Source organism: Geotrypetes seraphini, chromosome 3, assembly GCF_902459505.1.
Source record: "Geotrypetes seraphini chromosome 3, aGeoSer1.1, whole genome shotgun sequence".
In the NCBI taxonomy this organism is placed as follows: domain Eukaryota; kingdom Metazoa; phylum Chordata; class Amphibia; order Gymnophiona; family Dermophiidae; genus Geotrypetes; species Geotrypetes seraphini.
In genome coordinates this window covers 323,389,622-323,405,787 of record NC_047086.1, presented here as the reverse complement: position 1 = coordinate 323,405,787, position 16,166 = coordinate 323,389,622, and the positions used below count along the sequence as shown (strand labels likewise).

General features: G+C 47.8%; 1 protein-coding gene across 3 annotated transcripts in view; it reads left to right on the top strand.

The window, feature by feature from the left end:
• Positions 1-16,166, top strand: part of DZANK1 (double zinc ribbon and ankyrin repeat domains 1) — a 149,815-nt gene that overhangs the window by 81,116 nt on the left and 52,533 nt on the right. For all 3 annotated transcript variants that reach the window (XM_033937444.1, XM_033937446.1, XM_033937443.1), the window contains exon 14: positions 13,867-14,031. In XM_033937444.1, coding sequence (XP_033793335.1) covers positions 13,867-14,031 — 165 coding nt within the window. The remainder of the gene's footprint in view (positions 1-13,866; positions 14,032-16,166) is intronic.

Genomic DNA, 16,166 nt, shown 5'->3' with positions numbered 1-16,166 from the left:
ACCTGTCTGAAGCCCTAATGCTCAAAAGCTTTCCATGCCAGTAAGAGTCATTAAAGCACTCTTACTGGCACGGAAAGCTGTCCTGCCGTGCACAAAAAGGTTCTCTGTGGTTGCCGTGATTGTCGTAGCAGCCATCTAGAATGCTATGCTAATGCATTACAAGGTGCTCATTAGTATTATATAGAGCACTCCATGTAATGCACAGCAAGGAAACGTGTAGCTTCCCATGCAAACTTTAACAGCAGGGTCTAAGCTGTCATAACTTTACTTTCCTGTCAGTGCCTAGGCACTGAAAGGAAAGTAAGGCTATATGACGGCACAGACCTATTTAAAAAAAGTCCATCCCTCCTACCAATCACCCCCAGTTGTCTGTAGCCCTATCCTCCCTCCCACCGAGCTCCCCAAAACCAAAAAACACCTGGTGGTCCAGAGGGACCTCCCTGATCTCATTCCTTTTCAAAGATGAGTTTAGCAGGAGGGATGCCCACTCTCTCCTACCTCAGGCTTGCCTCTTCAAAATGGTGGCCCACCCCTGCCCATTGCATCCTGGGATACACTGATACCATAGGCATAATACTATTGGCCTAATACCATAGCCCTCCCCCCAGTTCCTATGGCATTAGGACTATGATATTAGGCCCCTGCCAGTGCATACTAGTGCTGCTCAATTCACCAATTTGAATTGATTTGAATCGATTCGTTTTGTAAAAAAATTGAACTCCCTGATTCAATGAGTCCTGACATGCTTTCAGGCCTTCTAAAGCAGCAGCATAAATGGCAGTGACCTGCCTGCAGAGGCAGCGCTCTGAACAGGCTACTCCTGGCCTGCCCTGCCAGGGCTTTCCCTCTGTTGCATCACTGATGATGTGTCAGAGGGAAGCCCTGGTGGGCAGGCCAGAAGCATTCTGCCTGTACCCAGTGGTCACCGCCATCACTGCTGCTGCTTTGGGAGGTCCGAAGGTATAGAAGATCTCAGGAAGTAAGGCAGGGGCTTGGTGGGGAGCTGCTGCACAGGGGGATGGAAAGGAAGGAGGGATGGAAAGCTGCTGATCAGGGGAATGAGAGGGAGGGATAGAAAGATGCTGATCAGGGAGATGAGAAACATGAATGGAAAGCTAATGCATAGGGGGCTAGGAGAGATGGAAAGCTGCGGCACATGGAAAAAAGGAAGAATTGTTGGACATGGGATGAAGGAGAGGAAGGGAGAGATGCAACAGAGGTAGAAAGGGGTAAGAGTGAGAAATCCTGCATATGGTGGAGGGGAGAAAGACATACATGGAGAAGAGAGAGGGAGAAATGTTGAATATAGGGTTAAGGGCAGGGATAGATGGTGCATGAGGAGAGAGAAAGAAATGTTGCACACAATGGATGGGTGGGTGGGAGGAGAAGAAAGTTGGGCAAGGAAAAGAGGAGAAATGCTGGACATGGATGGAGGAGAAGGAAAGAGGGGATATGCTGCATATGGGATGGAGAGGAAGGGAAGAAAAGAGGAGGAAATGCACATGAAGGGGAATGAAAGGGAAGCTGAAGAAAAAGGGAAGATGTGCACATGGATGAAGCGAGTTGTTAAGAAATGTTACACTGGAGGGGGGGTGAAAATGAGAGATGAGTCAAGGAAGGGAGAGATGTCAGATCTGGAGAATGGTGATGAAATGAAGAAGTCAGACCGTGGAATGGAAGGGAAGGAGGGGGGAGAGAGGTGCCAGACTGTGGGAAGGGGGGGAAAAGAAGGAGAGAGATAATAACATAGTAGATGATGGCAGATAAAGACCTGAATGGTTCATCCAATCTGCCCAACCTGATTCAATTTAAATTAAAAAAAAAAAAAAAAATTTCATAGCTATTTCTGGGCAAGAATCCAAAGCTCTACCTGGTACTGTGCTTGGGTTCTAACTGCTGAAATCTCCGTCAAAACCTACTCCAGCCCATCTACACCCTCCCAGCCACTGAAGCCCTCCCCAGCCCATCCTCACCCAAACGACCATATACAGACATAGACCATGCAAGTCTGTCCAGTACTGGCCTTAGTTCAATATTTAATATTATTTCCTGATTCTAGATCCTCTGTGTTCATCCCACGCTTCTTTGGACTCCGTCACCGTTTTCTTCTCCACTATCTCTCGGGAGCGTATTCCAGGCATCCACCTCCCTCTCCGTAAAGTAGAATTTCCTAACATTGCTCTTGAATCTACCACCCCTCAACCTCAAATTATGTCCTCTGGTTTTATCATTTTCCTTTCTCTGGAAAAGATTTTGTTCTACATTAATACCCTTCAAGTATTTGAACGTCTGAATCATATCTTCCCTGTCCCTCCTTTCCTCTAAGGTATACATATCCAGGGCTTCCAGTCTCACCTCATACGTCTTCTGGCGCAAGCCTTCTATCATTTTCGTTGTCCTCCTCTGGACCGCTTCAAGTCTTCTTACGTCTTTCGCCAGATACGGTCTCCAAAACTGAACACAATACTCCAAGTGGGGCCTCACCAATGGCCTGTACAGATGTCAGACCACTGGGGGTGGGGGGAGAGGGGAGTAGAGATATGTTGGACCACAGAAAGGGGGAGGGGAAGAAAGAGAGATGTCAGATCATGGGAGAGGAAAGAGATAGAAAGGAAAGGGAAGACATGGAAAAGTAGATTTTGAGAAGAAGGCAGAAAAATGGAAAAAAGTTTAATGTTAAAAGTTAATGCCAAAGATGGATGAAGGGCAGAAAGTGAAGAAGAAGAGAAAACCAGCCTTGGAAACAGTTAAGCACGCAGAGAGAAGGAAGTGTAACCAGAGACTAGAAAAGGATGATTAGAAAAATAAAATCACTAGACAACAAAGGTAATGGAAATTATTTTATTTTCAATTTAGTGATTGAAATGTGTCAGTTTTAAGAATTTATATCTGCTGTTTATATTTTCCACAATCCCCCCCCCCCTTTTTACTAAACCACGATAGAGGTTTTTAGCACATGGAGTCATGCTGAATGCTCTGCGCTGCTCCTGACACTCATAGGAACTCTATGAGCGTCAGGAGCATCTCAGAACATTCAGCGCGGCTCCCTATACTAATAACCACTATTGCGGTTTAGTAAAAGGGGGGTATATTTGTCTATTTTTCTGTAGCAGTTACAGAGATGACATTATATATTTTAAAGTCATCTGCCTTGACCTCTTTGAAAAAAAAAGAATATAATGATAATTAAATTTTCTCTATGTAGTGTGCTTTGTGTAGTTTAATTTTGTGGTAACCATTATGTATTGTTAATAAGATTATAGTATATTGTGTGTATATGAAAAATGAATGGAAGAAAATGCATTACAGTACTATTATCATGGGGGGAAGTCTGGGCAGGTTTGGGGCGGGAGAGTACTTGGTTGATATTTATTACACTTAAGAGGTACTTGGCTTGAAGAAGTTGAGAAACACTGCAATAGAGGATGAAGATAACAAGTGTTATCCCAGGACAAGCAGGCAGCATATTCTTGACTGATGGGTGACGGCACCGACGGAGCCCCGGTACGGACAATTTTAGAGTGATTGCACTCTAAGAACTTTAGAAAGTTCTAGCTAGGCCGCACCGCGCGTGCGCGAGTGCCTTCCCGCCCGACAGAGGCGCGCGGTCCCCAGTTTTCTTAATTCCGCGGAGCTAAGAAGACGCGTGTTTCCAACGGCTGTTGGAAGTTTTTTTCTATTTCACTTGCCTTCCCGCTCGCGCGTATTTTTCTCTTCATATTTTCTTTCTTTCTTTCTTTTTTACCCTTTGTGTAAAAAAAAAAAAAAAAATTATTATTTTTCATTTTTTTATCGAATCTGACCCGGCGGGGCCTGTTGGCACCATCGAAGCCTCGGGCTTCGATTTTGCTACAGCAGTATTTCCCTTCATGCCCCCGTCACCGGGTTTCAAAAAGTGTCAGCGGTGTGCGCGCCCTATCTCCCTTTCCGACCCACACAAGTGGTGCCTCCAGTGTCTGGGTCCGGACCATAGGGCTGAAACCTGCACCCGCTGTAGTTCTTTACAAAAAAGAACTTTAAAAAATCGACAAATTCAGCAGCGGATCCTTTTCGGTACCGCTATGGAAGTTGCACCGGTATCGACGTCGACGACTTCCTCCAAGTCGACTCCGACTACCTCGGCACCGCCAGATCCATCGTCGGTGTCGACTCCTGTAGGTAAGCCGGCTAAGAAGCCTTCCCCTACTGTTCTAGGCCCGCCAGTCGAGCATGCAGTGAGCCAAGTCCTGCAGACTGAGCGCCGGCCCCGTAAATGCTCCGCTCCCATTGAAGTCTCTGCATCGTCATCGGCATCGACTTCACCCGAGCGTCGAGCGGCACCGAAGGTACCGAGCAAGAAAAAACCGGTACCGGTGCCATCGGGACCAACGTTGGATGAGCGCATTGCCTCTATCCTCCAGGTCCAGCTTAAGCAGCAACTACAACAGTTGCTCCCGGCTCTATTGTCTCCGAACCTTCCAGTGTCGGTACCGACTGAGCCTTCGGTGCCGTCTGTCGAACAGCCTCTGTTATCGGCATCGACTGTTTCGGCACCGCAAAAATCTTTGTCCATGCCTGTTCTATCAGCGGAACCAAAACGGCGTGCTACTCCTACGGTGTCGGAACCGGTACTGGTCTCTGAACCCCGTACCGTACTACATTCCCCAGGTACCGTCTCCACTCGGTCTGGTAAATCGGTACACAAGACTAAACATACTGATACATCGACTCCACTTTCCCAGGGCCGTTTACAATCGGTACGGGACCCTGACTTGTGGGACGATTCAGATGATCCCCTCGGTACCGAGGAGGATTACACATCTGATGAGGAGGAACCATCGGTGCAGGATACTACTGCTAAGCCAGAGCACTCCTCCTTCACAAAATTTTTAAAGGAGATGTCAGACACCTTGTCTATTCCTTTAGAGTCTGACTCTAAAAAATCCAAGGCATTTTTGGATGCCTTGGATTTTGACCAACCTCCTAAAGAGTTTTTAAAGTTACCCCTCCATGACATCTTGAGGGAAACTTTTTATAAGAATCTGGAAACTCCTTTGACAATCCCAGGAGCCCCAAGAAAACTAGAATCTCTATATAAAGTGATTCCAATACCTGGATTTGACAAACCCCAACTTCCTCATGAATCCCTGTTGGTAGAGTCAACTCTAAAGAAGACTACAGGAGCCAGTATGTATGCCTCTGTCCCTCCTGGTAGGGAAGGAAAGGCCATGGACAAATTTGGAAAGCGTCTTTACCAAAATGCAATGCTGGCCAACCGTTCAAGTAATTACGCTTTCCACTTCTCGTTTTACCTGAAGCACCTCATTCAACAGGTAACCTCTTTTCAAAAGTATATTCCGGACCGTAAACTTCCTGCTTTTCAGCAATGTACCTCTAGTCTTCTGCAACTCAGGAAGTTTATGGTCCGTTCTATTTATGATACTTTTGAACTGACGTCTCGTGCTACTGCTATCTCTGTAGCAATGAGAAGATTGGCATGGCTACGGACCTCAGAACTGGACGTAAACCATCAAGACAGACTTGCCAATGCTCCTTGCCTAGGGGATGAGCTGTTTGGGGAGTCCATGGATACCACCACCCAAAAGCTCTCCGCCCATGAAACTAGGTGGGACACCTTGTTGAAAAACAAGAAGAAACCTCCTCCTCCTCGTCCATTCAGGCAACAACCTTCATATCAAAGGAGGTTTTCTGCTCGACCGGCGCAGTCCCATCCTCCTCAACCTCGCAGGCAGCGTCAGCAGCAACAACAGACTCGTCAACAACAGCAGCCTGCTGTCAAACCGGCTATTCAACCTAAGTCGACACAGCCCTTTTGACTCCTTTCTCCAGGACATTGCCAGTCTTCCTCCCTCGTGTCCTCTACCTCAACCCATAGGAGGTCGACTACAAGTTTTTCTACCTCGCTGGGAAGCAATCACCTCCGACCAGTGGGTACTTGCTATCATCGCCCACGGCTACTCCCTAAATTTTCAGACTCCTCCACCTCTAAGTCTGCCAAAAGAGTCTGCTTCCAACAAGGCTCAATCCCTCCTCCTCGCTCAGGAGGTTCACTCCCTCCTTCTTCTCAATGCCATCGAACCAGTTCCTCTGGACCAGCAAGGCCTGGGATTTTACTCCCGGTACTTTCTTGTACCCAAAAAGACCGGAGATCTCAGACCAATATTAGATCTCAGAGATCTCAACAAATGTCTGGTCAAGGAGAAGTTCAAGATGTTATCTCTTGCCACCCTCTATCCTCTTCTTTCTCAGGAAGACTGGCTATGTTCCCTCGATCTCAAGGAGGCGTATACTCACATTCCAATTCATCTGATGTCCAGACAATATCTGCGCTTTCTTGTCAATCAACATCATTACCAATACAAGGTGCTACCCTTCGGCCTAGCCTCCTCGCCCAGGGTATTCACCAAATGTCTGATTGTGGTCGCAGCTTATCTCCGCTCCCACAACTTTCAAGTCTTCCCTTACCTGGACGACTGGCTCATCAAGGCTCCTTCTCCTCAGTCCGTTCACAAAGCCACGGATCAGACCATTTACTTCCTTCGACTGTTGGGGTTCGAAATCAATCTACCCAAGTCGCACCTCATTCCGACTCAGCGGCTTCAATTCATTGGAGCCATTCTGGATACTGTTCAGATGAGGGCTTTTCTTCCTCTAAACCGCCTTCACACCATCCTTCATCTCTGTCAGCAGGTGTTCCAGCAACCTTCCATCTCTGCGAATCACATGATGGTGCTCTTGGGACACATGGCCTCCACAGTACATGTCACTCCCTTCGCACGTCTCCACCTGCGTACTCCTCAATGGACCCTAGCGACTCAGTGGTCACAAGCGACGGATCCTTGTTCACGACACATATCTGTGACCTCGTCTCTTCGACAGTCGCTTCTTTGGTGGTTGAAATCATCAAATCTATCCAGAGGTCTACTGTTCCATCTACCTCCTCATCAACTGGTCATCACCACGGATTCCTCCCCCTATGCATGGGGAGCTCACTTGAACGAGTTTCAAACTCAGGGGTTTTGGACCACCCAGGAAAAGAAACACCACATCAATTTCCTGGAACTCAGAGCGATATTTTACGCTCTCAAAGCTTTCCAACATCTTCTTTTTCCTCAGGTTCTTCTCATTTGCACCGACAACCAAGTTGCAATGTATTACATCAACAAACAGGGAGGGACGGGATCCCGTCCCTTATGTCAGGAAGCTCAAAGGATTTGGACCTGGGCGACTGCTCGTCACCTATTCCTGAAAGCAGTCTACATCCAAGGGGAACAGAATTGCTTAGCAGACAATCTCAGCAGAATTCTTCAACCTCACGAATGGACTCTCGACCCTTCGACTCTCCAGTCCATTTTCTCTCAATGGGGCACACCTCAAGTGGATCTTTTTGCAGCTCCCCACAACCATCAACTGCCCCTGTTTTGCTCCAGACTTTACTCTCCTCACCGTCTGGAACCCGATGCATTTCTCCTAGATTGGACCAATCTCTTCCTTTATGCATTCCCTCCTCTTCCGCTCATGCTGCGCACCTTATTCAAGCTCAAGAGGGAACAAGCCACCATGATTCTCATCGCTCCACGGTGGCCCAGACAGCATTGGTTTTCCCTTCTACTTCAGCTCAGTTCCAGGGAACCCATACCTCTTCCTCTGTTTCCTTCACTGCTTACACAGCATCAACAAACACTGCTTCATCCCAACTTACAGTCTCTGCACCTGACAGCTTGGTATCTCTCGGGCTGACTCCAGCTCATGCTCTCCTGTCTCAGCCTGTTCGTTCTATTATTGATGCCTCCAGGAAACCGTCCACTCTTCAATGTTACCAACAAAAGTGGTCTCGCTTCTCTTCCTGGTGCCAGTTACATCACCACAATCCCATATCTACAGCAGTGGGACTGGTGTTGGACTATTTATTGTCCTTATCTGACTCTGGTCTGAAATCCTCTTCGATAAGGGTCCACCTTAGTGCCATTGCAGCTTTTCATGAGCCGATTCATGGGAAACCCCTCTCAGCTCATCCCTTAGTTTCAAGGTTCATGAAGGGCCTCTTCAATGTGAAACCACCTCTTAAAGCCCCTCCTGTTGTTTGGGATCTCAATGTGGTTCTTTCTGCGTTGATGAAGCCTCCTTTCGAGCCGTTGGCCTCAACGCATTTTAAATTTCTCACTTGGAAAGTGGTCTTTCTAATAGCTCTCACTTCTGCCAGGAGGGTCAGTGAGCTTCATGCGCTAGTGGCGGATCCACCTTTCACGGTTTTTCACCATGATAAGGTCGTCCTCCGCACACATCCCAAATTCCTTCCTAAGGTTGTGTCTGAATTTCATCTTAACCAATCCATAGTTCTACCTGTTTTTTTCCCAAAGCCTCATTCTAATCCAGGTGAACAGGCTTTGCATACCTTGGATTGTAAACGTGCTCTGGCTTACTATCTTGATCGCACCAAACCTCACAGATCTTCTCCTCAACTATTTTTGTCATTTGATCCTAACTAGAGAGTTGCGCGGGGACAGAAATCCCACCCGTCCCCACCCGTCCCTGCCAAAATCCCACCCATCCCCACCCGTCCCCGTGAGGAATCCCTCCGTCCCCACCCGTCCCCGTGAGGAATCCCTCCGTCCCCACCCGTGCCCGCGAGGAATCCCCTCCGTCCCCACCCGTCCCCGCGAGGAATCCCCTCCGTCCCCACCCGTCCCCGCGAGGAATCCCCTCCGTCACCATCCTTCCCTATAAACTTCAGAAATAGTTATTTTATTTAATTATGCTACTGAATTAAAGGCTCTGGTAGAGACCCATTTACAAATAAGCAAAGAGACTATTAATTTGGAAATATTAATTGGGAAGAATACATACTTTGTAAATGGGTTTCTACCAGAACCTCTAATGTAAATATAAAATATAAATACTCAGCTGATGAGAACCCACAAACTGTCAGCTGAGGACTTCCTTTGCAGTTGGCCTGGGGTCCCTTTTGCCAAGCTTGGCAGGCAGCAGTAGCGTCCCTGAGTCACAGATGCTGGCACCTCAGTGGCTCATGGATGCTGCCAGCAACTGCTGCGCTTGGTGGAGGGGAGTTCTGACCATCTCTAGAGGAGGTCCTCTGCTGGCGGTGCTTGGGGATCCCCACCAGTCACAGCAAGGGCCAACAAGTACTTCAACACTGTAGAAATAAAACCAGAAATGCATTTCCTTTTCTTTTGAACACAAAACAAAGATATCTGCCATATACATTTCCCAAGGCAGATGACTCTATGCAATGTCACCTCGGTAACAAAATACAAAAATAGACAAATACACCCCCTCCCTTTTTACTAAACCACAATAGTAGGTTTTAGCACAGGGAGTTACGCTGAATGCCTCGCGCTGCTCTCAATGCTCATAGGCTCCCTGCGCTAAAAAACAATATTGCGGTTTAGTAAAAGGGAGCCATAGTGCAAAATATAGACAGCAGATATAAATTCTCAAAACAGACACATTTTGATCACTAAATTGAAAATAAAATCATTTTTCCTATCTTTGCTGTTTGGTGATTTCATGAGTCTCTGGTTGCACTTTCTTCTTCTGACTGTGCATCCAATCTTTCTTCCTTTCTTTCAGCCTCCTGTATGTTTCCTCTCCTCCAGACCTCATTCTCTCCCCCAACTTTTTCTTTCTGTCTCCCTGTTCCCCCTTCTTTCTGTCTCTCTGTCTGCCCCCTTTCTTTCTTTCTCCGTGCCCTCCCCCAAGCCACTCGGTTTGCTGCCACCGCCATCGGGGAATAGTCCCCAAGCCACCGCTGTCCCAAGCTTTCCCTGCAGAAGCGTCGCGCTGACCAGCATTCCGCTCCCTGACGTCAATTCTGACGTAGGAGAGGAAGTTCCGGGCCAACAAGGCATTTCTCCTCATTCCATCCAGCCTGAGCCCCATCTCTCCTTGATCCAGCATTTCCCTTCTGTGTCTGTCAGAATTACCATTCCACCTATTTTCCAGCATCACCCTTCTTTGTGTCCATCTCACCTATATCCGTATCTCACCACTTTTTCAGAATCTTCATTTGTCTCTGTCCTTGTCTTTACCCCATATTCACCATTTGCCCTTTCAATGTCTTTATCTCCCCCCCCCCACACACACTTTTTCAGCATTACTTCTATGTCTCTATTTCACCTCCTCTTCATGTCCCCTCTGTATCTCTATCCTTATTCAGAAGGTCCTGCTTACCCTTTCTCTTCTTTGTGTCACTATCTCCATTTTCAGCTTTCCCCCCTTTTCCATTGTTAATGCACCCTGTAGCCAGAATCTTTCCACCCTCCCTCCACTCCGGCCCAGCCCAGTATGAAATATTTCCTTTTGTTTCTCTCCCCTCTCTCTTCTCCTCCCTCACCCACGAGTCCTGCATCTGGCCCTCTCCCTTCTACCTGCACCTGGCAACACCCCCCTGCTCCGCGGCTCTCTTAAGCAACTCGTCAGCAGCGGTGATCAAGACAAGCTGCCGACATCGAGGCCTTCCCTCTACGAGTCCCACCTTTGTGGAAAAAGGAAGTTGAAACAAGCGGGACTCGCAGAGGGTAGGCCCCGACGCCAGAAGCTTGTGTCGATCGTTGTTGCCGAAGAGAGCCGCAGGTAGAAGGGAGAGGGAGATAGGAAGGCTGTAGAAGCTCCGGAGCATGACACCGAACCCGGCCAGGATGATTTCTTTTTCAGGCTGCTGCTGCCGCTGCCGCTGCCATCCCCCACCCGAAATGACAAAAAACAGCCTAATGCCCGCGTCGGGAAATAGCCATGCTGAGCAGTGAGCTCAGCACGTACACAGATGAAAGCCTTGCTTGCTGATTGGTCCGGCGGCACGGTGGGGCGGGGCCGCCGGACCAATCAGCAAGCAAGGCTTTCATCTGTGTACGTGCTGAGCTCACTGCTCAACATGGCTATTTCCCGACCCGACGCCAGACTTGCATCGCCAGACTTGCATCGCCAGAATTTAGGTAGGTTGTTTTCATCCCCGTGGGAGTCCCGTGGGCAAGGGGGCGTCCCCGTGGGAGTCCCGTGGGTCAGGGGGGCATCCCCGTGGGAGTCCCGTGGGCCAGGGGGCGTCCCCGTGGGAGTCCCGTGGGCCAGGGGGGGAACCCGCGGGATCCCCGCGGGACCCGCGGGATCCCCGCGATCCCCGTTCCCGTGCAGACCTCTAATCCTAACAAGTTGGGTCATCCTGTCTCTAAACGCACTCTATCCAATTGGCTTGCTGCTTGCGTTTCTTTTTGTTTTGCTCAGTCCGGCCTGACACTGGAAGGTTCGGTCACAGGCCACAAAATTAGAGCTATGGCAGCGTCTGTAGCTTTCCTCCGTTCCACTCCTATTGAGGAAATCTGCAAGGCTGCCACTTGGTCCTCAGTTCATACTTTTACATCTCATTATTGTCTGGATGCATTCTCCAGACGGGAGGGACACTTCGGCCAATCTGTTTTGCAAAATTTGTTTTCCTAATGGCCAACCTTCCCTCCATCCCTCTTTTTGTTAGCTTGGAGGTCACCCATCAGTCAAGAATATGCTGCCTGCTTGTCCTGGGATAAAGCACAGTTACTTACCGTAACAGGTGTTATCCAGGGACAGCAGGCAGATATTCTTGCGTCCCTCCCACCTCCCCGGGTTGGCTTCTTAGCTGGCTTATCCTAACTGGGGACCGCGCGCCTCTGTCGGGCGGGAAGGCACTCGCGCACGCGCGGTGCGGCCTAGCTAGAACTTTCTAAAGTTCTTAGAGTGCAATCACTCTAAAATTGTCCGTACCGGGGCTCCGTCGGTGCCGTCATCCATCAGTCAAGAATATCTGCCTGCTGTCCCTGGATAACACCTGTTACGGTAAGTAACTGTGCTTTATGAAGCATCAAGGAGCAGCTGACTAGCTTGGTTGAGTTGCTGATATGGTTCCAGGATTTTTGATATTGCAGTGTAAGCAGTGGCAGGAGCAGTTGGTCCTTTCCTTTTAACTTGAAAAATAGATTACATTTGATTCAGGGCCATCTCAAGGGATTTTGGCACCCTAAGCCTACATGCTTCAGTGCTCCATATCGCTGAGCTTTACTGGCATCTCCTTCTACCTTCATTGACTCCCAGCGGTTCGGTATTTCTTTCTCCCTTCCCTTTTACCTTTTTCTCATATGGATCCTGCATCCCTTTTCCCCTCCCTATGTTGGTCTACTGCAGGGGTCTTAAAGTCCCTCCTTGAGGGCCGCAATCCAGTTGGGTTTTCAGGATTTCCCCAATGAATATTCATGAAATCTATGTGCATGCACTGCTTTCAGTGCATATTCATTGGGGAAATCCTGAAAACCCAACTGAATTGTGGCCCTCAAGGAGGGACTTTGAGATCCCTGGTCTACTGTCTGTCTACTTCTCTCCACACCTCCACAGTCCACTCTCTCTCTTTCTCCCCCCCCCCTCCTTTCTCATGTTCCTGAAAACTTTATGTGGATTGCCAGCAACAACAGCATGAAGACAGGCAGCTTTCAGCCAGCTCCTAGGTCTTTCCTGTACTGCATCCTTCCTGCTCTAATTCAGTTTCTTGTACATAGTATGTGGCAGAAGGAAGACCCAAGGCTGGCTGAAAGCAACCTATCTTCATGCTGTTTCTGATAATCCATGTAAAATTTACCTGTCTGTGTGGGATTGGGAAGAAGGGATACCAGACCTATGAGGGGGTGTGGAGGGGGGAGAGAGAATAAAAGAGACCAGACCAGGGAGGAGGATGAGAGGGGAGAGATTCCAGACCCGTACGTGGGGGGGGGGGGGGAGGGTAGGGAAGGCTTAAACATTGGACCAGGTGAGACAGTCATGTCAGAGTTCAGGGATTTTGGTGGCCCTTATTGCTGGCGGCCTGAGCCAATAATTAAATTAGTTCTTATTTCATTGCAAATTCAAAACGAATGCTAGGAAGTTCTTCTTTACCCAACGTGTGGTGGACACCTGGAATGCGCTTCCAGAGGGCGTAATAGGGCAGCATACGGTACTGGGGTTCAAGAAAGGATTGGACAATTTCCTGCTGGAAAAGGGGATAGAGGGGTATAGATAGAGGATTACTGCACAGGTTCTGGACCTGTTGGGCTGCCGCGTGTGCAGACTGCTGGGCACGATGGACCTCAGGTCTGACTCAGCGGAGGCATTGCTTATGTTCTTATGTTCTTGTTGCTGCTTTATAATAAAATGCTGATGATGCAGCAGTGTCTTGCTGTTTAATATGGTAACAGCTTCAAGCAAGTTTAAAATATAAACAAAAAAAGATGGTGTATGCATTGCAGTGGCGTAACTTTGGACTCAGGCCCACCCAAAATTGTGGCATCCATGCTAAAGCGTGGGGATCTTCAAGCCCCGCCAGTTGAAAAGGTCCTGCTCTGAGGTCCTGGGCCAGAAAGCTCCCATACTCCCAAAAGCCTGTTTATACTATAGCTGGAAGCACTCTCTGTGGGCTGCTGCTGGCCCAGCTTGCCCCCCTGCAAGTTCAGTTTTTGCACATGCTCAGAAGAGAGAAAGGCCAACTTACAGGTGGGCTATAGAGTATTGTCAGCCACAGTGAGGATAACAGTTCTCTTGGCCATCGGAGCAGAACCTCTTCAGCTGCAAATTTGGAGATCCGCACCAACTGAGGTATTTATTGAATTTAGGATCATAGGGTGAGCGGGGAAACTAGTATGTGCTCACCCACCTTGTGCTCAGGCTCAGGCCTAGGCCCACTGAAACTGATACATCTGCTATACTGAATTGTTTTGCTGAGGAAAGTACACAAGGTATATTTTTTTCAATCTTGATTTTTTTTCCCCCTTTGACATTTTTACTTTTCTAAGTATGTTAGTTGTCTTTCTAAAGTGAGCTACTTCATTTATGTTGAAGAAATGCCTTGTCTTCCAGCCTAGCCCACCCACGAGTTACCTTATATGCTCCAAATGCGATGCCAGCAATCACCCCTATGCCCGTTTCTGTCTCTCATGTGGTGTCTACCTTGAACCACCATCAAGAATTACATTTCAGAACAATCTTCTACTGGGCATGGGAGACACTCTTGCCCTCTCTGAGGTAAATTTTGTACATCTTTGGTACTATGAGTTACACTGTTGATAAAAATTGTGTTATCTTCACTTAACGTTATTTTCTTTTAATATGTCACAAAATGCACATCGGTTTAAGTACCATAGCCCTGGAAAGTTACTGAATTTTGGTATAATTTACAAGGATGCTCATATAGAAAATATTTCTCCAGATTACTTAAGGAATTACCCAGGCAAATCTCTGCTTTTTAAATTCTTTTCTTTCTGTTTAGTTCAATTTTGTTTGACAAAATTTAGATTGAAAAAGATGGAAGCAGTAGCATTTGGAGGGCATGCCATGAGTTTAGCTACACAATGCTGAATATTACTTCTGTCTGGCTAAACATAAGCAGACATCTATGGTATGGTCATCATCAGAGGGTGATCTAAAGTTAACTTGCTACATTTATCTTGTTTTTATTCAGCAGCATTTCAGTTCTGCTGAGCATAACTAGATAATATCTGGTTGGTTTCACACTCACCGCAGCACTGACTATTGGCCTCTTAGGGCCTGATATTCCAAAGCACTTAATTGTGTAATGGCAGCCACTATCCCCTGGATTATACAAATGGCGCCAAAATGTTGGCATGGATCCAAGATGCACGCACAACTAAATTAGTTAACGAGCAATTAACTATGAACCTTAATGGACTATAATCAGTTATTTAAATAAATTGGCACTAATTTTAGATTTGTACATACATTTATTCATTCATGGCTCCTTTTACGAAGGTGCGCTAGCAAAACTACCGACTGCTCAAGAGGAGGCGGTAGCGGCTAGCATGCGTGGCATTTTAGTGCGCGCTATTCCGCGCGTTAAGGCCCTAATGCGCCTTCTTAAAAGGAGCCCTCAGTGTTCAATACCGTTCTCCCAGGAGAGCTAGGAACGGTTTACATGAGTTTATTCACGTACACAAGCATTTTTCCCTGCTGCTTGCTATTCTATAATGCGAGCACCTAAGTCTCATAGCGTGCACAAATTTGGTCATGGCCAGAAGAGTAGCATGGGTGAATCAGGGGCGTTCCAAATATTTGCGCACAGTGTTATAGAATAGCACCATTTATGCACCAAAATGCTATGAGATTTCAGCTGGCGTAAGTTCTGGCACTCAACTTTAGGTGCCGGAATCACCTCTAAACATTATACAATTATTAATCTCTAGTCATTAAGCCCGTTACATTAACGGGTGCTAGAATATATGTCTGTCTTTTTTTTTTCTTTCTGTCTCTCTCCCCCTCCATTTCCCTGTGTAGCGCTGTCTCTGCTTTCTTCCTCATTTTGCACTCTCCAGCTGTAACATTACTGCCTCGCTTTTTCTCCTGCAAGCATGTCTGCTCTTTTTCTCATCCCCAGTCTCTTTGCTCTTTTTCTCTTCTTGCAGGGGTCTCTGCTCTACTTTCTCTATGTGTTCCTTATTCCTGCAAACCTCTATGCTGTATTTTTTTCTCTGTATGCTCCTGATCTTGTGTTTCCCTGTAGATATTTATTCCTATTTTTTTTCCTTCTTCAATTTCAGCTCATCTTTCTCTGAACATTTCCTACCTCAGTCTCTCCAATTTTCTTTCCTTCTTCAGTCTCAGCTCTTCTTTATCTGAACATTTCCTTCCTCAGTCTGTCCAATTGCAGCTCTCTTACCCTCTAAGCCCCTGCTGCAAGTGGCTGTGCATGTCTTCTCTCCTGCTCCCCTTTCCCGACAAACCTGCAACTCCAGCAGCGTGTGTAGCACTCTACACACGCTGCTTCGGGGCCTTCTACTGCCCTGATTTACTCTGGCACGTTCCTGATGACATCATCAGAGACGCGGCAGAGCAAATCAGGGCAGTAGAAGGCCCTGAAGCAGCGTGTGTAGAGTGCTGCACATGCTGCTTGAATCGGCATTTGGAGTCGGGACCGCGAAGAAAGTAGCGGCTGGAGTCTTTTTTCGGCGCTTCCCTTCCCGCCCCTTGAGGTGTAACCGCGGCTCCTCTCGATCCCCGCCAGCGTTGGAAGCCTTCTCCGACGCTGGTGCGGCTCGTGAGAGGAGCCGACAGGAGAGCAGGATGTCCAGCGCTGGGGTCCAGTCCTTCCAGCAAGTGTAGGTAGATGCTGGGGATTCGCGCACGCGCACTCCTGCGGCCACAGA